Source organism: Streptopelia decaocto (genome assembly GCF_964273445.1).
Source record: "Streptopelia decaocto genome assembly, chromosome: 14".
In the NCBI taxonomy this organism is placed as follows: domain Eukaryota; kingdom Metazoa; phylum Chordata; class Aves; order Columbiformes; family Columbidae; genus Streptopelia; species Streptopelia decaocto.
In genome coordinates, this window is record NC_138669.1 from 12544727 (window position 1) to 12569125 (window position 24399).

Consider the following 24399-nt stretch of genomic DNA (forward strand, 5'->3'; position numbering starts at 1 on the left):
GCCACCGCTCGTCCGGCCGGTCCCCTCCTGTGTCGCCGCCGGGGCTTCGCCTCCCGCATTCCCCGCTGTCCGGGGGCAGCCGCGCCCGCCTCAGCGACCCCCGGAAGATCTTTTTGCTTGTTTTCTTCCTTTTCCCCCCCCCTTTTTTTTTTTCGTCTCTTAACTCCTCTCCACTTGCACTTGGAAGGATACCTACGAGTTTCTCGGCGGTTATCGCACTTCAGGCTCCTCTCGGCAGCCGGCCAGTCCCGGGCGAACCGCCCACCCCGCCGCTGCCAGGCGGGCTCTGGCCGCGATGAGCGCCCCGGCTCCGGAGTCCGACCCGCAGGAGGGGGACCCCGGGCATGGCCCCGGCCCGGCCCGGGCGGCCAGCCCGCAGGAGGAGTTTGACTTCTCCATCCTCTTCGACTACGACTACTTGAAGCCGATCGAAGGTTGGTGAGGAGCCGCCGCAAGAACAGCCAGTGCCGCACCCCGACGGGGCGGCGGGGCCGCCTCTACCGGACCGAGCGGCTCCAGGGGCCGGGCCGGGCGGCCTCCGGCTGCCCCTCGGAGGGCGGTGGGGACCCGGGGTGCTGCCGGGCCCCTACCCTGCCCCGGCCAGCCCCGCCGGGCTCCTGGCTGGCTCTGCGGTCGGGCGTGTGCCCCGGTCGGGCTGCCCGGGCCCGGCGAGGCGATGGATGCCGAGCGATGTGCTGCTTGACGGACTGTGCTCAGAGACGGGTTTTTTGAGTTTGCGGTGTTGTTTTAGCCAGCAGGTGCTTGTGAATGGTCACTGTCACTGGCGGCAAATGGCCTGGTCCCCTGTCTGGTGATGAAGTATCTAAAAGTGGCTGTGGGACCTTTTTATTATTTATGAAGTTATGTACCTGGGTGTCAGCGCACAGCTGTGAAAGATGAAGCTGAGGAGCTCATCCTGTGTTGGTCACCTTGTGACCATTGTCATGATGGTAGGGGGTGTTCTGGAAGCTCAAAAACGCAGCTTGAGCACCGGGTCTAGGAGCCTCGTGGAGTTAGTTACCTGTGATGAGTGACCATGGATGACCTTGCTGGGATAGTAAGGAGCTGGGGAGATTCAGTTTCCAGCTGAGTCCAAACACCATAAGCTTAAGTTAGATTAAAAACCAAAACAAAACCAAGGCAGTCTGTTCTCTTACTTTCCTGAGTTTATGCAAGTCTGCTATACTAAAAGTATTATGACAAGTGTTCCCCAACTTTCTAAATTATAGTTCAATCAGTTGATGATACTAGAAATGGATGCTTCCTATCCCATAAAATACAGATTTGTGTAAATCAGAGAAAGCCAAAAGAGACAGGACCCAGAGGAAATAATTGCTGGGATATTGTTTCTAAGATACAGGTGTTTTGATTCTGCAGAGTTGACAGGTGGCATTTCTCTAGGGCATTTGAAGAGAGATGATGTGTTCCTAGGGGACAGTGCTGGAGAAGGAGACCTATTAGGCCTGAATCATGGTATCATTAGCAAAACGGAGAGTTGTTACTGAGTTTTTTCTTTGTTTACCTGTTTAAACATACAGATGTGCCCCAGCATCAAAGCTGAGTGAGGATGGTTAATGTCCTCAAATGCACAAAGCTGAATTTTCTTTCAAGGTTTAATGGCGATCAAACCATGCTAAAATAAATCCACGATGGGGAGAGGTCAGTGATTTGAATTAAAATACATTAAATCTCAGTGAAAGCTTCAGATGCTGTAACAAGGAGAGAGTACTGCTGTGAAGCCTTAAGTGGAAGTTCCACAGAATATAATGATACGTAGGTGGGGGTTAGAAAGTTTCATCTTCAAACCGCATAGATGCAGAGCAGAGTATGCTTGTAGTAGAAGTAACTTCCTTCTTGAGCCTGCTTTCTCCACGTTTGAATGACTGGAAACCATAATTAGTAGTAATTTTGTTTGTTCCCAAGATGGAAATTATTAGCATAAAGAAAAAAAGATCACAACTGTATATACTAGCATTGTAATCTGGAGAACATTCTCCCTCGCTTTGAAAAGGCACCAGCTAGAGTCTGTAAGCAATCCAGTATACATCTGTGACCTTTAACGTGCAAAAGATTAAAGTGTGTTTACACGAGAACAGAAAATGTTCAGATTTTGAGAAAGGGCTTTACCCACATGCCAGGGGTAAGTGATCCTCCTTGTTCATGTGTGATTCTGGCCTTGTCTGAGCTGTAGTTGGGAAGACAAGTCCTTTGCAGTGAAGGATTCAAAATGGAACCAAAACCATGGGAGTGTGTGCGGATCCCAGCACTTCAGTCTGGTTCCTCCATTCGGAGCCTGTTTGAAAGACGCTCTGGTTTCCTCTGGCCAGCTCCACCCACCGCTCACCACAAGTCCTATAACAACAAACCTCTGTAAACATGCTGAAGTGATTTTTTTTTAAGGGAACAAATGTAAATTTTGGACTCTAGGAATGGATTTGGATTAAAGTCTATTTCTGATAAGCAATTTTTTAAAAGGTTGGGATGTGACAGTATCCACCCAAGCCTGTGTTTTAAAAGTAGGATCTATATCACAACTTGTTTCTATGGAAATGACAGAAATATCCTTACTGCTGGTGGCTGGCATTCAGTAGTGCTCATGTGTGCCTGAGGCAACAGGAGCATGGACTGCTATAAAAGCAACAGGGGAAAAAAGGGTAAATAAAAATTCTCCGGTCAATATTATTAATATTAGGTATTCCTCTCTAAGCCAATCATTTCCAAAAGCAGGAGTGCTATACAAAGTGCCATTTTCCATGTGCCTTCAATTAGCTATCATCTTCTCATAACTGGTACACCAGAAACACCTGCCTTCAGCAGCCTGAACCCAACAGGTTTTTGGAAGTTTGTGAAAGTGTGTATCCTGGGCTGTTAGGTTGAAGTTGTGATTTCACTTGGGCATTGAAGATGTTTTCTGTCTCCTTTTAAATGAGTGTGTTAGATGCATTCCCTTGAGAAACACATGAGGAAGTATTGCTCATGGTATTCCAAGTTTTAGCTTATTTCAAACTTTGAAAGTGCTGAATATCCTTGCTTCTCAGTGGAGAAGAATGACAGAAAGTCAATGAGCATTTGAACTAGCTCCTACAAACAGGACTCCCAGATGAGTAAATTTGGATAGCTGCTTTGTGTATTATTCCATAATATCTGTTGTTGGCCACTATGAGAGACAAAATACTGAAAAGCCAGACAAGTGCTCTGCTTCAGCAACTCACTTAATGTACTTTTGTTCTGTGTTCACTGTGCCATGATCCACTGATAGGTAAAGCTTCCGCATAATTTTTGGTATTTGAGGTTAACCCCTCTGTGGACTGATGCCTCTGAGGTGTGTTTTGAAACTTAAAATCCAAACAAAATCCATCTTTAAATAAGGTTCCAGATAAAATCCTGCCCTAAGGCAACAGGTGAGAATGGATATTGGAAGGAGTAGTTTCTCGTAGGGTCAAGCCGTTGCTGTAGCTCAGCAGACTCTTGCATTGCATCTGGTGAGATGAATCCACAGGGTCTATGTATGTATAATAGAAGGGAAGCAGGGAGCATTTATAAATATTAATATTCCTCTAAATGCTTGACAGGCTCCCAGGGACATTGCCATGTCCTGTAGGTGTCAAGCCGTGTATAATTTGCCTTTTTCCATCTTTTTCTCCCCAATACAAAACTATTAAAAGGAAAAAACCAAACCCAACACAACAAAAAAAAACAAATGAACACAAAAGCAAACAAACAAAAAACCCCAACAAAACAAAAAACCCCGAAACCACAAGCTTGCAGCTCGGTGCTGGTGGCTGGCTCAGTAACACAGGAGGCAGTGTTCAGCGGCAGCACTGCAGCGACGAAACAAATCTGCCCGTGTAGCAGAGAATACCAGATCTCACTCAGGAAACCGACTTTCACTTTGAGCTTCCAAGAAGCCGGTGTAAATAACAGACAGCTTGGCTTTTGAAAACTGCAAAGAAGCTCTGGATTGGCCCCTTCAAATTACAATAAGCAAATTAACTAAAAAAAAAAAAGGACTCTCATACAAAGAAGGAACTCCATTTAATCCCAGGAGCTGCGCTGCAGCAAACGGATGTGAGGTCAGAACCGAACTTCTCTCTCTGCCCTCCCTTGGCTGCCGTGTCCCACATGCAACTATCTTTAGCTTTTCCTAGATGATGGTTTGTATAAACCCATCATGGAATGCAGTTGCTGGGGTGATGTGTTATTCCCTAATTTCATGCTAATTGGCAAGGTCACGTTTGGCTGACTGAACAGCTTTGAAGTCAGTGCCTTGTTTAAAGACCAGCGGAGGGTGAGCCCTTGCACGGCCACGTGTGCACACGCGCTGGTGTGCGTCCCTCCGGCTTGGGAAACCTCTGGAGCACAGCAGGACCTGGTGTGGGTTTTCCTTTGTGCCTTTCAGAGGTGTGTGGAAAAAAGTTTTTAAAATCAAGGGTTAAGTCCTTTGAAAGGTAAATCCCTTGATCTTTTTCACCTGTGTTTTAATTGACATGCTTATCGGCACTCAGGGCAGGCCTGATGGAACCCACCTGGGGATGCTGCCCAGGTGGAGCTGCCTGCAGTGTTCCTCGGGCTGTCCACACGTTTGCTGTTTATCTACAGCATGGTAGGACACAGAGCCTTGCTTCCATCTTGTATTGTGGGAAGAGGAGGGAAGGTCTTGTGAACTAGTAAGTGGATAAAGACTATGGAATAAAGGGGACAATAAGAGCTGGCAGCTTGGAGGTGGTTTGGGTGGGATCCTAGGGGGTTTGGAGGTAGGACTTCCCTAGCTGTGGGATTTGGGTGATGCAGGAGAGTGAGTAGGCTGTTTGCTGAGAGTAAAGCTGAGAACATGAGGAGGTGCCTGTGTGGTCTGGGTGTGAAGCTCACTTTCTTTTAACCCCCTGTCAAACAAGAAGGATCTCCTGGTACTGAATCAGAGGATGATTCACCAGCGAAACCTCAGGCTGGGAAATGCCTGAATGGAGGTGGGGAAGTGCTGTGACTGCCAGTGCAAAGGGGTGTCAGAGGAGCTGTGCTGAAGCTGTTACACAGCTTATGTCCATCAGAAAAGCAGTGGAGAGGACAGTCCTTTACAGGAGTATTTTGGTCTGTGTTCTGGGATATGATAGGATGTGCAGAAACAGGTGAACCCTTGAAGGTGGCACAACGTTGCACCTTTGGGGCATCTGCACAAAGGTTTCAAAGCTGCTTCAGTTCTTGAAAAACACCTTTTCTAGGCCGATCTGTTACATAATTATTTTCTTGTAAGGGGGTGCAATGGCCTCTCACCACCTTGGGGAGCCAAGCTAGTGGGTGGGTGTTGGGCTGCTCCTTGCCACCTGCAGTGTGGCAGAGGACCGGCAGCATGCGGTTTGCTGTCCTCGGCTCCTGCCACCGTAACCAAGCTCACCTTTGCAGCTCAGGCAGGAGCATGGCTATTGCTGGGGCCATCGCCTGGAGCCGTTCCCATGTCCTGGGCTGCTCCCTGTTCCCTCTGGTGTCTACAAATGCAGAGAGAGAGCTGCCGGGGAATAACCTGTCCTCCCCCTCAGAGGCAGGAGCTCAATGTTATTTACAAAATCCAGCTCTGGTGGTGCTCACATGGGGAAGCTGGGATGTTGGCTTGGGTCTGCCCCTTCCTTGAGCAAATTCCAAAACCCAGCCTGCCTTAGCCAAGTTGTCTGGGAGTGGAGTAGCCAGTCCCATCCTACTGAAACAAAAAGCGGAATTTCTCCTGATTTCAATGGAAGAGCCATTTACTTCCAGAGAGCAGCACTCGCTGCTTCACCCAACCACCCCTTTTCCCTCCCCTGCTGAGGTCAGAACCTTGAGTCGTAACATCACCAGCATTTCCATGGTGACAGACCATGACATCACAGCCATGTGGGCAGTAGAACTTGGGACAGTGATTTAATTGTACCTCCAAAGGCATGCAGGGCTGGGACTTGGTCAGGTCTCCCCAGAGCCCCCAAGCCGCTCCTGACGAAGCCGTGCCGATGAGTCAGGGCCGGCAGCCTCAGACTCCGGGCATCTCTGCCCGGCGCGGCTCCCCAGGCGCTCTGCAAGCCAGCCGAGGTTTTCTTGTCTGCAGTCTTGCCCACATTCCAGTGCTGCTGCCTGCTGTATTGATCATTTGCCATGTGGGGGGAAGCTAAATATTTTTGCTCCACGGAAGGCTGTGGGTGTTGTCTGCTTGGCAAAAGGCGCCGGCCTCGCTGGCTGGGTGAGCAATCCCGGTCTGCAGAGCCCGGAGAGCGCTGCGGAGGAGCGCTCTGCAGAAGTGCTGTGGGAAGGCAAGGGCATGTAGCAGCTTGTTGTTGTGCGTAAACGTTGTTCTGAATATCTGGAACACGGATCCTCTCGGAGGGTGAATACCAAGTGCTCATTTAAACAGAATATTTCAGGGAGAAGCAAAGAATATTAAAGTTATCTAAAGCCCAGTTTTAATGGGCAGAAAGTGTGGGTAGTGGTGTGTGTTTGTTATTCAGGAGACTTTAAAAGTTATATATGCACATGCAAATATATGTTTGCTTTTTCCATACTCCTCAACACAAATGTACACACATTAGCTTTGCCGCTCAATGTGTGTTGTGAGGAGTTTAAATTCTTTACCTGTTTGTGTATCTGGCGTGGATAACGTGGTTGAACGTGTATGGTGAGAGCAGCTTTTACTGTAGGCGTGTTGAATGGGGAACTGAAGCGGTCACCTGCTGCTTGATGTGAAGCTGTTCAACCTGGGGAGCTTTTCTGCAGTTGCTGGTCGCTGTACGAATCCTGCGTCAAGCCTTGCTCTGTTTGGTGCTGATTCTGTTCCCTTGCATCGGTTCAAACGGGAGCGATCCTTCTGAAAGCAGAGCGATGTTTCGTGTGACTGCGGAGGGCTGTGTTGCTCTGTTGGGCCTGAAGGAGTGATGTGTTCTAGTCAAAGTGAATTGTAGCGTCAATATCTAGGCTTGATGTGTCAGTGATATGAATGACGCACTAATCCTGTGAATGCCGAAGCTCTGAGATCAACAATGCTAAAAATACATTTGGCTCAAAACTCAGTTACTCGTTGCTGTTTTCCCATCCCCAAAACAGTTGTGTGCTGGGATTAAAAGCCAGAGGGAACCTTAAGAAAGCTGCAAGCTAGACTGTCCCAGTCATCTCCCATCCCATCACATAGATTTTCTGTGTGCTGGTTTCTTTGGTTGGCTGGTTGGGGTTTCCTGCTTAACATGAAGGCTCAGCAGTTCCTGCTACATGTTTTATTTTCGTGGAGTTTTCTCCAGGTTGGGCAAAACATTGTGCACAGAAACTAGCAGTCAAAAATCAGTGGAGGATTTTGCTGTCACACTAAGAAGCGTTTAAAACTGAAAAAGAACAGCAACCCAGAAATTAAGTCACAACCTCTCCAAAGGCAAAAGTTTCGCTACAATCTTTTTCTACTTTTGCAGAAAGCGCAGTCAGCTCCTACCTGGCTTTACATACAATATTATTTGCTTATGGAAAATGCTGCCTCCTGTAATGTAGGAGTTGGAGAAAATGCTGGAATGGTTATTTAAATATTTAAATGAAACCCTCTTTGCGTATGACACGTACTGATCTGTGCCCAAAGTGTGCAGATAGCGTGAATTAATCTCCAGCTGTGGAGCTGTTTCAGATATTTCCTGCTGGATACATTGAGAACTTTAAAAACATATAAAAATCCTGATAATATTTTGCATGCTTTTGTTTAATGACAAATATTACTCAGCTCCCAGGCTGGGGAAGCTGCAGGAGCTGCTGTAGATGGAGGGTTCTGTCTCGGGGATACTTGGGCTGACTCTGCTCTTGCGGGTGCTGCTGGGACCAGACCAGAACTGGGCTCAGCCGTGCTGGTGGGGATTCTATATTGCCCAGAAGCATCCCTGTACTCTGCAGCCTGGGGACCATTTGCAAGGCTGACAATCTATGAAAATTGAGGATTTTTTTAAGCAGGAGAGAGGGTTGCACTGAACACTTACCTGTTATTGTGTATTTTATAATCATTCTTTAGGCAAAATGTTCCTTGATTTGAAATTGGAAAGTGATTGCCTGTAACTATGGGGCTGGATCCTTTCTACCTCTTTCTTTTCTAACAAATATTTGTGAATGTGTTTTCTGATCATCTGGTCTTCTCTCATGTGAAACCTGTCACCAAAACTTGTTGACGTGATACACAGCCAAACAAACCATCACACAGATCTGACTTTTTAATTTAAGAGCTTGAGCTAAGCTTTGGTTTTTGGTTGGACTTTGCTGTGTGAGAAAGGTTTTTCTCCTTTCACCAGAAGCTACTCCTCATGTAGACCTATTTGGAAGCAGTGTTGTGATGTGGTGGTCTCGGTCCAGCTCCTAGTTGACGAAAGCTGACCAAAATCACAACACCCAAATCGATGCTCAGGGGTGTATTTGGCAGAAAGAGTAGGAAGGACAGCATTGAAATGGGCAGAGAGGCTGATGTGTCGCCGACCCTTCCAGGTGGTCCCTGTAGCTCGGGGTTCAGGCAGAGGGAGCCCGGCCGGGCGCTTGGAGGTGTTTGCAGTGCTCCTGTCCATGCTGCATCTGCTCTGAGCACTTGGGCTTCCCTGGCTCTTAATCCGGTACTTTTCACAAGCATTAATTGCAGTTTAAAAGAATTAAACAAATATTTACCTAATATCAGATGACAACCATTTTATAAATATGCATTTTTTTTTTTTTTTAATCCATGATTGCTCAGCTTCTGTAATAATTATAGTCTTAAAGAGACCCTTCTTTTTCCAGAAGAACCGACTCCACATAAAACCAACAGCCCACCCTCTGGAGTTACATACGCTCATGATGTCCTGGACTGTGGCCTCAAGCCATGCCCCCTGCCTTTTTCTAGCCTTTCTGCAGATCCCATGGGCAGATATGGACAGCCAGATAGCATAGGGACAACACCTACACACCCTGCCAACGCTGCAGGGGCCTCTGCTCCGAGCCCTAGGATTGAAATTACTCCATATCATGAACTGATTCATTCAGGGGGTCCCTTCCGCAGCAGAGACACAGATGTTCTTTTGGTAGAACATCAGTCAAACTCAGCTACCACTAGCCCAAGGGTTACTCTGCCTGTCCCTGGCTTTGAGTGCTACAGAGAACCACTGTGTTTGAGCCCAGCTAGTAGCGGCTCCTCTGCAAGTTTCATTTCAGAGACAAATGTATCTCCTTGCACATCACCATGTGTTTCACCAAATAATGGTCCTAGTGATGACCTTTGTCCACAGTTTCAAAACATCCATACTCATTATTCTCCTAGAACCTCTCCAATAATGTCACCACGAACAAGCATCACGGAGGAAACCTGCTTGGGACGACAGTCACCATCACCCTGTCCCAACTCAAGGTCTTCGTCACCAGGTGCAAAACGGAGGTATTCTTGCACTGAGCTCTACAGTACTCAGCTGCCTTCCACTTCTCCACGACAGTCAAGGACCCCCTCTCCACAACCCTGTCCTCGCGTCCCCTTGAGAGAAGACAACTCTGCAGTTACTTACACGCAGTTGCCCAGCGCTCCTCTTTCCATGGATGCTATGAACAGCCTTCCTACGGATCCTTCCTGTGGTGTTCCCACGAAAATCTGGAAAACCAGCCCCGACCCTTCATCAATGCCTTCCCACAAAAATGGCATTCCATGCCACGTCTTTCAGACTGTTGACTTCCACGGGCCTTGCGAGCAGGAGGACAGGAGAAACTCAGCCCCAGAATCAATTTTGTTGGTACCTCCATCCTGGACAAAGCAACTGGTGCCTGCAATACCCATCTGCAGGTATGTAATGCTGCTTCTTGTGTGTTTTCTCATGGTGTGATGTCCTCTGTCATGCATGATGACCTGCATGGAGTGTTTCCTTGGGTGGATCCTGCTGCAGACCAGATCTAGATGCTCAGGGACAGCACTGAGTGGGAACCAAATTCAATATGATTCTGAGAAATGAAAAAAAATCTGTGTGTGGAAGAAACATCATCAGAGTTGTTCATTGACAGCACAGTATATGACAAATTCAATTTGCCAAATTGTTTGTCTAAAAAGCATATTGCAAACAGCTTTTGACAAAGTCTAAACACTCTCATTCCGTCCCACAGCTTTTATAGAAAATGGTTTGATTGCTTTTCTAAATTCAGGGAATATCTCACTTACAAATTTCCATCAGGTAAGAATATTCATTATTTTATTTGTGTGCATTTTAATATTTATGGAAATCATATGGAAATCAATATTATTAATTTACACAACTGGTAAGTAATGGTAAATGGAGTTAATATTTCACAATATTATGTTCTGTGATTGAAGTTTAAGATGCACAGCAAAAGGTAGATTAAAAGGGGGATCTTTGCAAAAATAGAACTGGTACAGGTATTTCTATTTAAGAAATAGAAATAGTCTATTCTCTTCTGCAAGAAGATGGGCCCACAGAAATTGTGTTCACCCTGAAGTTCAGTACAGCTTGTAATCAAATGTGAGCCGGACAGCATATTCTCACTGAAATTAATAGCAGATGCCTAAATGTTTCAGCAAGAGCAGCCCCGGTGGGGCACTTGGAGGAAGAGCAGATCAGGGCTTGGAGAAATAACATGTTAAAGAGTTTCAGCTGGTGTGGTCTCTCTCTGCCCAGTTTGCCCGTCCAGTCGCTCCCACCGCTCGAGTGGCCGCTCTCCAGCCAGTCGGGCTCCTACGAGCTGCGGATCGAGGTGCAGCCCAAGCCCCACCACCGGGCACACTACGAGACCGAGGGGAGCCGAGGGGCTGTCAAGGCACCGACCGGAGGCCACCCCGTTGTCCAGGTAAGGGGCTGGAGAACAACTCTGTAAAAGAAAAGTTGGGGGTGAGCTCATTTCTGAAAATTGTGCTGGGGCCTGAACCTGAAAGAGGAGAACCATGTGAACCTGGCTGTGTGCTTATAGATGTGCGTGAAGTGTCTGAAGTTTGGAAAGTCCTAGGCATTTGGAAAGTTGGTTTGGATTGGCTTGTGAAAGCTCAGAAACTTGGGCAAAACATTTGCCACCTGGGCAATATGTTAAACCTGCTGTGATTCAGCTCCATTATAAGATGCCCAGCTGTCCTGATTTCCAGCTGAGCCCATTTTATTTTAACAACAGACTCTTCTGTGTAAACTAGGGCTTTTTGTGAGGTTCAGAATGTACAAACATCAAGCCTGACTTTTAAACTCAGTGTAGCTCAGTGACCTACCAAACTCAGGTGTAAAGTAACCAGCAGATTGTGTTAGATCTGCAAAGCAACCTTCATTAACCTTGATGGGAGTTGGATTAGGAAGGTGTGGATTTTTCCCCAGAATTAATAGCTGTCTTTGGCTAGAAATGTCTTTCATGCATTTGCTTTTTCTTTGCAATTTTAGAATTTTAGTGTTTTGTTTTGTTTTATCCTGTCCTCTGGTTACGTAGTAGAATTTCTAATGTTAAACCCATATAAATTTAGGTCAGAGAATTTTCACCCATGTGTAATTCAAGCACTCAGTACATCCATTTCAATGTAATGCCTGGTTTATATGTAACTTGCTGACGCCGTGTCCCACCTTGCATGCAGTGCTGCTTGTCATCTGTGGCAACGCTGCCTTCTTTTGTTCTGGATGTACACCACCGAGGGGAAACCCGTTCTAGCGGTAGTAGCTGTGTGATAAGGAGACAGCAGGGCAAGATAATTGCATAGCAGTGGGGAGGGTTTCAAGAAAAAGTTTGGCCTCTATAAAGCTGTAAACACAAAGAGGATGTGTATCAGCTTTGCAATGCTGTAGAGAAAGGGTGAATGAGCTTAGGCAGGAGCTCCCTTGTGATTTGGGCTGATGTCACTACAGAAATGAGATTTTGTATGTCTCTTGAGATATCATTTCTATTGCCCCAAGGCACCAGGTTTCTGATCTTGGCTATGCTTGTGAGAATGGAAGTCACCCTGCTGAAACCAGTGAATGAAATCCAAGCTGACAGTGGTGGACGTAACAAAATTTGGCCCTTTGCTGACCTGAGAGGTGGACGAGCTGAACCCTTATTGTGTTGTGGAGAGTGAAGGGCTTTTCCTTCGCCTTTCAAAGGACAGTATAAAATAATGGTTGAGTAGCTGCACTGAAGCCAACTGGAGCCACATAGTTCTTTTCACTCATTTCCTCCTCGTTTCAGATGGTGCCGTTCAGGAAGGAAAGCCAAGCTTTTGGTCTGGGTTGCAAGGTGTCGGTGTGATAGTGCTGGGAATGGTGTGTGACAACTGTACAGATCAGCCCTGGCTGCAGCTTTCACTAGGCACATTTGGGGTGCATCCTACAGATGTTGCTGTCACACTCAGGGCTTGCTATGGCAAGCACGAACCAGGCCAGTGTTGAAGTTCATGCTTAATTTTAAGCATGCGATCAATACTACTAATTTAACTGAGTTGATTTGTTCTTAACTTCAAACATATGTTTGATATTCCCCTGCAGGCTCAACCCCTTTTAAAATCAAGCCATAAATTGTTAAATCAATGATTTTGTTTACTTTGGTTGAGCTGGACTTACATGTATAGACTGGATATTTGAGTAAAGGGTGCAGCATAATAATAAATAGGAATCACATTTGACATACCTTAATATATGCGGTGTTTTTCATTTATGAATCTGACAAACTCATAGCCCTCTCTGGTGTGTTTGGAGCCACATGGATGTATGAACTATATGGCCAATCAGCACTTACTCATCTCTCAGTTTACTTACAAATATGGTATCATTTACCTTCCCAAGATATTCCTATCAACTGGATGTTTATTGCAATAAAGGAGTTTCTCGTGACATGGAGAAATATAAGTGCTTTGTTTCCTTCCTGTAATCAATATCAATCAAAGAGGGATTTATATTTGCTGTTGGAGACAGGAACTGATATTCCTAGTTTTATCATAATTTGCCATTAAGCTTAAGGATCTTAAACTATAAATTCAAAGATCCACATTCGTTTCCCCAGCAGATGTGCCTTTGCACAGCTGTGCCTGCATATGGGGAAAACATGGATAGTTTCTTTATGAAAGTTTATTACAAACCTGGAAGTGTTTGTTAGATTTGTGTTCAGTTTAACATAACAAGGTTCATATGGGTGCTGAGCAATGAGATAGTTGCACCTGTATGGTTTATGACATCTGAAACTCAGGACAGCTAGGAAAATCCAAAGCTTTCATGTCAGAAGTTATTTGGCTTCAAGATTTCTTTTTTATTTATTCTTTCCCCTCGGTGAATTTTAACTTCTGTGTTCTTGTCAGGTGCAAACAGTACAGAAACAGAAAAAATGAAACAGGATTGATTTTTAAAAGGTAGATGCTGTGTCGAGGAAAGGTTGCATGAGCTAAAGGCAACTGGTTGCAAGGGAATTACATTAAATTGTTTTCAACAGGTTCTATCTGTCTTTGGCCCCAGAGCAGGAATGGTGGTGTTGACCTGGGGGTGACAGGGCTGGTGTTCTCCTGCAGGTTGGAGACCCACAGCACTTCTCAAATGGCAGCCACGAACACACCACCCTTGGGATTTTTCTGGAGCGCTAGACCTTCTCCATAGCAGATTTATTGAATTCAGGTCTGTCTCTTAGGCATTTGGGCTTAAATATTGAGAAACCCAGCTTGCCAGCTTGGAAGAAGCCCACTAACGCAGTGGGATTTATACTACGGCTGAATGTCCCAGTCATGTCTCATACGTTTTACAACCACTTTCGATACACTGCTTTTCCACTATTTTGATTACCTTTTCTAAAATACAGTATCTCTCTTAAAAAAAAAAAACCATTAAATTAATCTTCCATGTGACTAATTATGCAGCTGAACCTTCTGGAAGAAGAGATGTTGGCTAGTTTTTGCAGCACAGTGTTGGCATGCAATATTTATTTTTTTGAAAACTGCATTTTGCATGCAAGTTTCTTCTTTTCAGTGCTCTGAAGCTACAGACCAGCAGATCTCATATCCTCCAGGCCTTATCTTGTGGTTTATCTTTCTGATGCTGCTTCCTCTTCTTCACGTGTCCAGCCCCGAGTGTTTGTGCATGAGACTCTGCACCAGTTGTGCACTCCAAGTATGGCGGGAGAAGAGTCTGGTTAATCAAAACCTCCGGCTCGGTGGGCCGCACGGAATGGGGCATTTACTTTGTTTGCCCAGGGGAGGAAGAGAGAAGCCACATGTGCTATGTCGTGTTCACACCATCTAACTTCAGACACCTTCTAGAGTCACATGGAGAAGCGTAGGCTCCCAGTCAAGCATTCTGAGTCACTCTTGGGAGGAAACTACAGCTTGCTGTTAACTATAGAGAAACTTGGGCTTCTATTTTAGGGATGTAAGTCGAATGCCAGTATGAGTATCCCCTAAATGTTAAGTCATTGAGAACAGTGAGCAAAACCTGCACAGCAAGGGCAAAGCCGAAGTTTGCATGGACGTACTGTCTTGCAGGTCCATCTGATCCCTGAGACTGCAGAGGAGGGGTAGGCAGGGTTGTTTTCCTCCTTTCCAGCTCTTGTTCACTGATGTTAAGGGGCAGCTGCTATTGGTACCCAGCTGCTCCAGTCAAGGCTTTGGAAGAGACTGTGCGCTGTGAAAGGCTGTGACTGCTCCTGCGCAAAGAGCTTATGGATGTGATTGGGATAGAGGTGACAAAAACCCCTCGCTCTGCCCAAGTTCACCCTGCAGAGGCACACCCTGCCAGGGGGTAGAACTCCCCATCTTTGCATGCTTTTAGGCAAACATCTGCTGGAAAGGACATGGTTATATTCAAATTTTGCTTGGGACAGGAGGGATGAACTAGGTGATTCGCTGAGATCTCTCCCCAAACATCTGTGTGTTTTGGACCTAGCTTGTTGTAAACAATCCTCAGGAACCTGTTTTTTACATGGCTCTTCAGCACAGTGATTTGTAGTAATTTTCTCAAGGGAGCATGCTTAACTATGGTGGTTTGTTGTTGTGGTGGGGTTGTTTTTGGTTTCGTTTGTTTGTTTTTAATTGCCTTCTTAGCAAATCCTTCCCCTGATGTGTTGCTCCTCTAATTTATCTTACAAAAGGCTCAAATACTTCTGAATGAAAACCAGCCTATAAGTAATCATTGACTCCTTTGCATGTCTCACTTTTTCTCTCCCACTGCATTATTAACTCAGTTCTTCCTCAACAAACCGGCTTTTTTCACTGCTTGTGTCACATAATCAAATCCGTTCAGCACACTCTGAGGCTGCAATGTTAGAAAGCAGCTGCAGACATTGGTCTCTTGCACCCCAGTTTTCCAAGGAAGCGCCTTGCCCCGAGCACCCCCTACATCAGTGGTCCCCAATTTGGGGAAATCTCACTGTTCAGCCAGAATGTTTGCACCTTCCCGCAGCTGTTGGTTTTGGATGTTGGGCCAGCCTGGCACTGAGCACTTGAAGGTCTTTGTTTAGTCAAATGCAGGGGGTTAAACTGAGTAACAGGGCTGGGAGAGAGGAGGGAATAGTTCCCTCAAGTCAGAGCATCAGGGCCTCCTCCTTCCCCATCTGCCTCTGCAGCAGGAGGAGAAATCTCATGTGGATGGAGACTTGAGTCCCTGCCTGCTGCTGCTATCCTAACATCACCTGGGAGTTGGATTTATTTAACAAAAGCCCTGCCAATGCAGATGTCTTGGACATCAGTGAGGTCTTAAGTCTCCACTGTTCTTGGCACACCCGCCATCAAAAGCTGTAGACAGTTCCTCTAGCAGAGGTTCAGGAGGAGTAACCTCCAGTGTGGCAGGAATGGGCAGACCGGGCACAGACTGCTGCCTTCAGCTGGCAGCAGTGAACGTGGAAAAGGATGTGCCCCCATGGGCTTAATTTCAGAAGGGAGGGGTAATTCTGCTATCAGCTATCATCCTGCTGCCATAAGAACATCTCCTGTAGTAGTTTGATTTTAATGGTAAAATTTAAGTATGTTACCCAAGTGTTTAAAGTAGTACAACATCCAGACGTAGAGGGCAGGGAAGTGCAGAGGGTATCCCCAACCCATCACGTGCCTTTGTGTGCTGGTTTCCTCTTCTCTTCTACTCTTTAATGCAGGAAAACTGTATGGAGAAGGGCTCTTGTTCAGCACAGCAGACCCAGCTTTCCCCTGAGTTTTAACTTTTAAAATTGTGGTGACTTTCACTCTTTCACTGCCTTTTCTCCTTTTTTTTTTTTTTTTTTTTTTGGTTTTGTTTTTAAATTAAAAAGAAGCTGAAATGGTTGAGTTGTTAATGGAGCACACAGGAGCTGCTTTACAATAACAAATGTATGTTCTGTTTTCCTTTTATATTTGAATTTTGCTGTATGTGTTTTCTTGTGGTTCCGAAGTCAAAGGAGACATTGTTTTCTAGCCTAAGCTTCCTATGGGGCCCTGACTTTTAACTGTATGTGACTTCCAACATTCAACTAATTCCTTTGCATGTTAGTGAAACCAGAACCTTTGATGGAAACTCAAAACCAAATCACAGCTTGACACTGTGATTCACACTCTCACAGGGAGGGCTGGGCTGGAGATGAGCTCCTCGTGAAACCCAAACCAGCCTGCCCAGGAGGATTTGCTGTTGAGGGCACATCAGAGGCATTGAGTTTGTCCTTTTCTGCCCATCTTCCCAACTCCCCCTGTTGAGGGAGGGGGCAGCCCGAGGTCAGGATGAAGCCCTGTGTGGTTGCACTTCCCTGGGCAGGCTGTGCTGGACCTGCAGGGTGGAGCTGGTTATGCTGGGCAGCATCTCAGTACCATTCTGGTGGCCTTCGCTTCCCTTTTCTAGTGCGCAGGAACCTCACGCAGGCTCTTGGTGGCTTTTGGTGCTTGCAGGGATTTCTGCCCCCAAGTCGCAAACAGCGTGTGACAGATTGGCTGCACATTTCATGCCTGATTTACCTGCAGGGCTACCGGGCTTGTTTGCACTACTGTGATGATTGCAGGTGCCTCTTGAGCTTTGAGCTGTTGGGTCACAGGTATATTTACTTACTCCCCATGCAGGGATAGATGTGCGGTGCTGGAAATGCAGATTTGAGTTACATCTGGGAAATTCTCTTCAAAATGAATATCTTCTCAAATGTAAAGGTAGGCCAGTCAGTACCCCTCGTACTGTGCTGCTAGTGGTAGCGTGGCTGTACCTGGAGATCTACCCATCTCAGTGGAGTCACAGAGGAAGTGAAATTGCTAGATAAATCAAAAGTAGTGTAGGAAAAGAAGGACAAGCCTAAATTTTTTTTGTTTGTTTGTTTAGATGCAGGACTGGACTGAATAACAGAGAATATAAAATATGATATCTAACAAAACAAGATTAGAGCTAGAACTGATCTGTACACTTTCCCTAACACTAATGCAAGAAGAGAGTTGCTGGAGAACAGCGAGGATGCTTAGCTAAGGGGAGAACTTAACTAGAGATAAGTTGCATCCTCTGTTGCTTGTAGTCTTTAAACTGGGTCTGCATCCTCTAGTGTGAAAGGGACACTGTCACCCAGATGTTGTGGCTGAGTGAGTGCAGCTCAACCCTAAGAGAAAGACAGATAGGATCGCTCCCTGGTACAGTTGGAGTGCAGAGGTGTGGGGCAGGTGGTCAGTGAATGATGTACATCGAGGGAGCTGGGGGATTTTCCTATGTGCCAACTGCTTTGAGTCAGAGATGGCTGAAAAGCTCTCACTGAAACTTTTGAGCCCAACTCAAAATACATTGCTTTTGGTGGAAAGTAATTTTGGCAGAGGGGAGGGGAAGAAGAGTATGTCAACCAGTGTGAGGGCAATGGATGCAGCCTGGGTTGTTCCTTGGATTAGGAAGATGGCTGGATTAGGGAAAATGCAAAATTTAGGCTACTCTTTCATGTATGATCTCCTTGCAGGGCTGTGCATAGGGGAGTCAGTGCACTGTAAAACAGAATTCAAATTTATGGCTCTTTGCCATGAATGTGAACAGTTCCAGCGCAGCAGTAACTGACATAACTCATCCCGTCCAGGGCGCACTCGAGTCTCCGCACAAGTTCATGCAGGGTGGATTGTGTCCTGTAAACTTGCATCTGAGCACTCTGTTCACGAGCTTCACTGTCCAGCTAAGCCTCCGGTTCCTCCCTTCCTCTCTCAAGACCAATGTCTCTTGAATTGGAAGAGCCTTGTGCCAAGTGAGGACTCGCACCTGGGTCTCCCATGTCCGGGAGAGCGCTGTGCTGGCCGGGCTAATGGCTGCTCAGGGGAAGCGAGTGGGCTCCTCCTGCCTCCTGCTGCTCAGACAGAATTTTCTAGGGTCTCTATTTCATTCTGAAACAACTGTTGGAACCCCGATGCTTCCAGGAAACCTGAGTTATTCTCTCTTTGACCATGCCTTGTGCTGTGGGTTTCAACATGAGAAAGATATTGAGAAGAGATGTTCTTGGGGCTTGGTGTGTTGTTTAGTTGGTTGTTTTGTTTTATTTTATATTTTTTTTTTATTTTTGTTTGTTTGTTTTCTCCCCAGAAATGCTTTTTGGCCAAGATCTTTTCCAAAAATCTGGCGAACATTCAGTCAGATAGCCAGTACCTGAGCAAAGGTTCCTGGACCCCAAACCCACCTTGCAGGAGGCCTGGCAGAGGGCTCAGCTCTGGGGATTTGGTTCAATGCAATCAAATCATTCCTCTCAGGCTGAACTGTGTCATCCCAAGATGTTCTTGCTGCTCCCACTGTTCCATGTTGCTCCTTATCAGCATGGTTGCTTCTGAGCTTTGTGCTGCTGCAGCTGAGGCATCACTGCCTTGCCTGTCTGGGAAGGACAAACTGACAGTGGCAGGGAAAGCTGCAGGATTAGGTGATAAGAAGCCAGCTCCACTTGCCACCCTCTGATCTGGTGGCTGGTTCCCACAATGCATCCAACAGCCGGCAAGGGAACGACTTCACTGGCTGGTGTCAGAGCCTTGTGCTGAGAAATTCCCCTGGTGCGATTCTGTCAAAACCAGCAGATTTGCAGCCTCTGATCTACTTGTGGCAGAGAGAGTTTTGTCATGCTGTGGGAAGTTTAAATCTTTTGTCATGAAGCTCTTTAATTACACAGCTGGTTTTCTTAGTAGGAAAAAGTACTTTCACCCAGCTATGTAAATCTGATCTCCAAATCCTCGTATCTGTACACGTGCAGTAGTCAGATGCATTGACTCTTCTTTTAAACTTTTGGCGAGATGGTCAAAGCATCTTGAAAACGGGATCAGCGCATCATAGGGGTGGGGAAACCAAGGCACAAAGAGGAAACCAAGTGCTTATGTTGCAAAGTCAAGTCAGTGTCAGGACAGTCAAGAACATGCCCCCCCCAACTGCTTTCTCCCAAGATCTGCTGTCTCTTGCCCAGACCTGTATTTTAACCCTCTGTGGAAGCAGAAATCCCAGTTAGACACTGGGAGTCTGGTTGTCATTTGCTGCAAGAAGCAGCAGAGCGAATGAGTTTCAGTTCTTGGAATTTTGATAAAATTATCACCAAAATAAGAAACATTTAAAATTGAGTATAATAAAAATTCATAATTTAGCAGAATCAGATGTTCAAAGGATTATCTTCAGAGGCCTTTGTAGACTGCTTCAGTAAGGAACAAAAAGAACCGAGGCAGAGATTTCCTTCTGGTTTGTGTTCTTTTGCTACGTCCCAAGTACATTAAATTGAACAAAAACATGTGACAAGATTCAACTTTATTGCTCAATGTCAGCTCTAAGCGAAGCAGGCAGGCAAGCCGCTGCATGATGCAGTGTCCAGATGAAGTCTTTGTCTTAATTACTGAAAGCGATTGATATGCCGCTCTCCCTGAGACAATACGGTGAATTTTTCCATGCTGGTAGGAGTATTGTTGAGTAAAGACCCTCTCCCCAAAATCCTTGAAATTGTTATGGTCAAAGGACATTAATGATAAGAATTAATGATCAAATCCTTCCTGGTGGAAGCTACTCTGCATCTTGGGAACTGAACAGGCACGACAGAAACGCTGTGCTAAGCAGGGACCATTCTACCAAGCACATCTTCCTCTTGTCCGCTGCAGAGCGTCCGAAAATACTTGCTGGCATGGAAACCAGCCCCAGGGCTGAGACAGAGCCTGAGCGGGGCAACAGTTTGTGGTGTCCGAAGCTTTGAGAGACACTTTAGCTCTGCAGCCTCTCGCTGTTTCTGGAGGAGCTGGGCAAGCTGGGGCTCCGTCCCGGGGCAGCCGGTGCTGCAGCCGCTGCTGGTGCGGCTTCCAGGGCTCGCTTATCTCCCGGTGTACAGCAGGAAAAGGGAAGCGGTAGGAGGAAGCGATTTCTCACGCGGCTTTGTATTTGTGTCTAATTAAATGTCGCTAGTCGAGCTCTGTTTTCTCACTTTTCACTACCGGCCATGGCTGGTCGGTCGGGATCACCCCGGCGCTGTTCTCCAAGCTGACCACACACATGCACACGCCGTGACTTCCACAGGGAGATAGCAAGTAATATACAGTGGTTAATGGGCTAATCCTCATGCTACAGTGAGCTGAAACAAGCGAGAGAGCTGCTTGCTTTTGAGCAAATAAAATAACCAAGACTAGAGAATTCTTTCCCCAATTTTATACTTTTCTCTGGCAGTAGGTTGCATTGTCTAGACAAGAAGATGTGTGCAATCAGCCTTAAAGATGCAGCTTTTTAGCTTCCAGGGGGAGAAAGAACTAAATTCCTGACAAGCAAAGCTCTGTTGGGATGAATGGGAAACAAATGACTCCCTTCTACTCTTTAAGGCAATCGACATCTGTATCAAACAGGGAAATGTTCATTGGGGCTCTTCAGAGGTGCCCGTAAGATTTGCAGGTGCTCCCGCTTTTGTCTTGCAAACCCCATCACTGTTTATATGCAGCCTTTCAGATGTGCAACACCCAAACTAGAAACCCCCAAGAAAATTTGTGTCCAAAACCCCTCCATTAAAAGGCAGAACCTTGCAATACCTGTGGAAACTGCGCTGCAGCCAGCGAGCAGTGTTACTGCACGTTTGTGCCATTTGCAGAATGGGGTTGGCAACCCCCGCTTGTGTATTTGGAGCTGGGATCTCACTTTGTGAGATGATGTGAAATTTGAAATAGTGCAGGGAAAGAATATGTTGTTTCATACGCCTAATGTGTGGTCTCGATGGCTGTGCTTGCCAGGACCATCGCAGGAACTGTGCTCAGGCAGGTAACTGGGCTGCTGATACACAGTAGCTAAAGGTACATCTGCTCATTTCTTGCATGCAGAATTACACATGTGCCTTCCTGAAAATGGCACTTAAATACTCAAATTCAACTGGTATTGATTCTCAGATGGAGTGTAGAATGAATGAATTTTATTTATGCAGAGGCAAGGTGATGATTTTAATCATGCCACACATTTCCATTTTGTTTAGAAACCTAATCATAGCAGCAAACCAAACAAGAAAAGTCTCCTTATTTTCTGAATGATGTTATTTGTTTATCTGCCAAAGTGCTTTGCATTTCCTCAGGTCACAGACCAGCCCATGTCTGGCTATGTTAATATTATAAGAGCTATGCAAAAGCAAAGTTTAAGAAAAATCCTTCAACTGAAAGAAATAGGATCTTAAAATCCCAAAATAGAGTATGGAAAGGTACACATCATGTCTGGCTTCTCCTTCCCCTTGTGGCAAATGTGACTCAAAGGTGTTGGGTTTTTTCCAGCTCGATCTGTATACAGTTTGGGGGAGTTTTATTGTGAATAGGTCACCTTATAATACACAAAAATGTTTCCTCCCGGAGTTGTGTGTTCATAAATCTTTCTCAACTCTCACTCTTTTGAAACTGAAATCCAGATGACTTTGTTTTCTTTGTGGAAAGAAGAGTGGAAAGGCGCGAGGGAGCACGTTGGCGCGGGGCTGGCCCTGCCTCCCGCTGCGGGCGTTGCTGCGGGTGAGCTGCTGTCCCCTTCCCTGCCATGGCCACATGTCGGGACTGAAAAACAGAGATTTTGAGCGGCTTCGTTATTGCTGGGGGAGGAGAAAATGAATTTCTAAGTGATTATTTTTAAAAACGTTTTAAGTCTTCACTTCTCTGTAGGGTTCTTTAAGGGTTGCTTTTACTCCTCCTTCGTACCGCCAAGGAAAAGATCAGAGTTATGGTTAAATACTAAAGCAGCTGCCTAGCATAGTGGAAGTGAGTGTTTATTGAGAGTAACAGTCTCTCCTAGTTCAATTTTGAAGAGAAACATATATCTGAAACAGCGTTAATGTGTTCTTTCATTCTAGCTCACAATGAGTGTTTCTATATAAAAACGCAGCCCAAAATATTAACTCATTTCTGTCCCTGCAAAGAAGGGTCGGCATCACTGTTCCCCCGATACAAGTAAACAGAGAGGTTGTATGGCATGACCAAAGCTATTTAGTAAATTGGTGGCAGAGCTGGGTGTAAAACTCCGATTTTAAAGTTCCTGGAGCATTTCTGTGGGCTGTCCATCTTGATTTCCTGCTCATAAGTCATCCTGATAGGTTCTTAGCTAGTGAAAGTTAGATGGAAATGCTTACAGTAAATGATGACCTCTATTATCCTTTAAAAAGTAATCAATTAACTCAATATAAGGATACACACTTTTTGAACAGTTGACTCTTTTGCATACCTTTTTCTCTTTGTATTTTATAACGCTACTTTGATTTTACAGTGATGTCATCCCAAAGCTTTGCCATAATGCCATAAATTACCAAATAATTATGTTGCTTTCTTCCACTGATCAAACAATTGATTTAAAATCTGGTCCTATGGAGGACCAGAAAGCCTTTTACTATGTGTTTTATAGCTTTTTGTCCAGCAAATGATACAAACTTTGCCATATGAACAGGCAATCAAATCCTCTCTTCTTTGAGTATGTATAAATCTATACAGAGACACACTCACAGACACACATGTTATTAGAAGACCATGAATAGTTTTGCCTTGGGAACTCATTCTATACATGAGCAAACACCACTTAAAATTACTTTTAAAGGTGGCCTGTATTAAAAACTGTGTACATAGCCGGTTCTGTTATGGCTGCTACTGACTGTGCTCACTGGGGGCAAATTATCTTTTGTAATTTATTATCTGTTTTCCGCCATTCCAGTCTCCCACCTATAACTCTGGGATTTTGTTCTGCCCAGACGCTGGGCAGAGCGAAAGCTGCTTTGCCGTCACTGTAATAACTGTTCCAGTCTGAAGGATCCTCTCGTCCTCTTAGCTGGATCCACAGAGAATTACTCTGTCAGGCATGACAATAAACATGCTCAGTACTTAAAAACTACTCTTCTCCCTCTTCCCTTGGTCACACAATGGCTTTGCATTGAAGGCCAGGAAATCTTGGATTTTGAAAGTACCATACTTAGGATGAGTTTGAGTACAACTCCCAGAGGACCTGGGCTTAATGGATCTCCACGGATAAACAGGGAGTGATTCCTACATTCATGCCTCTTCCCAGTAGATCTATCATTTTGACCTCTGTTGCCTTTAATATTCTATGCACTCTATACATTTCTAAATCTCCCCATGGCTGCCATTGTATTTATCACATTCTTGGCAATGCTGCTTCTCCAATACCAACCCCAGCTCCGCTCCTCCTCCACATCGCTCCCAGAGCCAACTGGAGCCTCGTACCCTATTTTCCCTCTTAACAATCTCCCAAAGCGCTTGTGCGAGTGAGCTATCGTAGGTGTCTGAGCTGCAGCTGGGCTGCATTCTGTAATTCTTTCTTGCACAACCCCTGCTTAAGGCCTGGTGACTTCAATGGAGCTATTCATGTAAGTGGAGGCTGCAAATTCAGGCCCTTGGGCTGTAAGTTCCCTGGGGCATAGACCCTGTCTTTGTATGCCTTGCAAATATGTGCTAGATGAGTAATGATAGCTCAGAAGAGTGAGTGTCGCTTTACATTTGCCATACTGGAGGAAGGTTGCCAGGATTGCATTGATGCTGCATGTGGTCCCTTCCAGGGGGGAATTAATCCTTCTGTGCAAAGATACCTCCTGCTGACTGGTGAAGAGAAAAGAATTTACAAAAAAGGTCTGGTCATGAATGCCATTAGTTTAATCTTCCTTTTCTCTGATCTTCCAGTGCTATTTGCTTTGTATGGCTTCATCAAGGTTTTGTATGTGGACAAAATAATTGAAAACAAATTTAGCTTGTCTCAGACCATAAAGTTCCCTTTCAGCTAGATCACTGGCTATGCGGTAGATAAATGTCTGTTTTTCATTTTTTGGTTATGTGAGAAATTTAGAATGGTTTGATTTGTAATTTTGAATGTTAATAATGAAGGAGAAATGTCCTCATCTCCTGGCCTATGGAGGCATTCTGGCTTTCTTCCCTCTCTTCCAGCAAATACTGTTTATAAGAGCCTGTTTATGTCCTTGAACCCTAGAGGCCCCAGTCTCTAAGGTCAATTAAGACCTCCTTGTGCTGGGTACTGTACAGTCAGAGACCAAAAATGCCACCTCTACCTATACAGGTATTATTTTGATGCAAAGCAAGAGGAATGGCTGAAGGTG

General features: G+C 45.6%; 1 protein-coding gene across 1 annotated transcript in view; it reads left to right on the forward strand.

The window, feature by feature from the left end:
• Window positions 1-295: 295 nt before the first annotated feature.
• The window catches only part of NFATC2 (nuclear factor of activated T cells 2), a gene marked incomplete at its 5' end in the record, with an annotated part of 81706 nt that continues 57602 nt past the window's right edge, over window positions 296-24399 (forward strand). Inside the window, 3 exons of the mRNA XM_082065787.1 lie at window positions 296-434; window positions 8749-9775; window positions 10620-10788. Coding sequence (XP_081921913.1) covers window positions 296-434; window positions 8749-9775; window positions 10620-10788 — 1335 coding nt within the window. The remainder of the gene's footprint in view (window positions 435-8748; window positions 9776-10619; window positions 10789-24399) is intronic.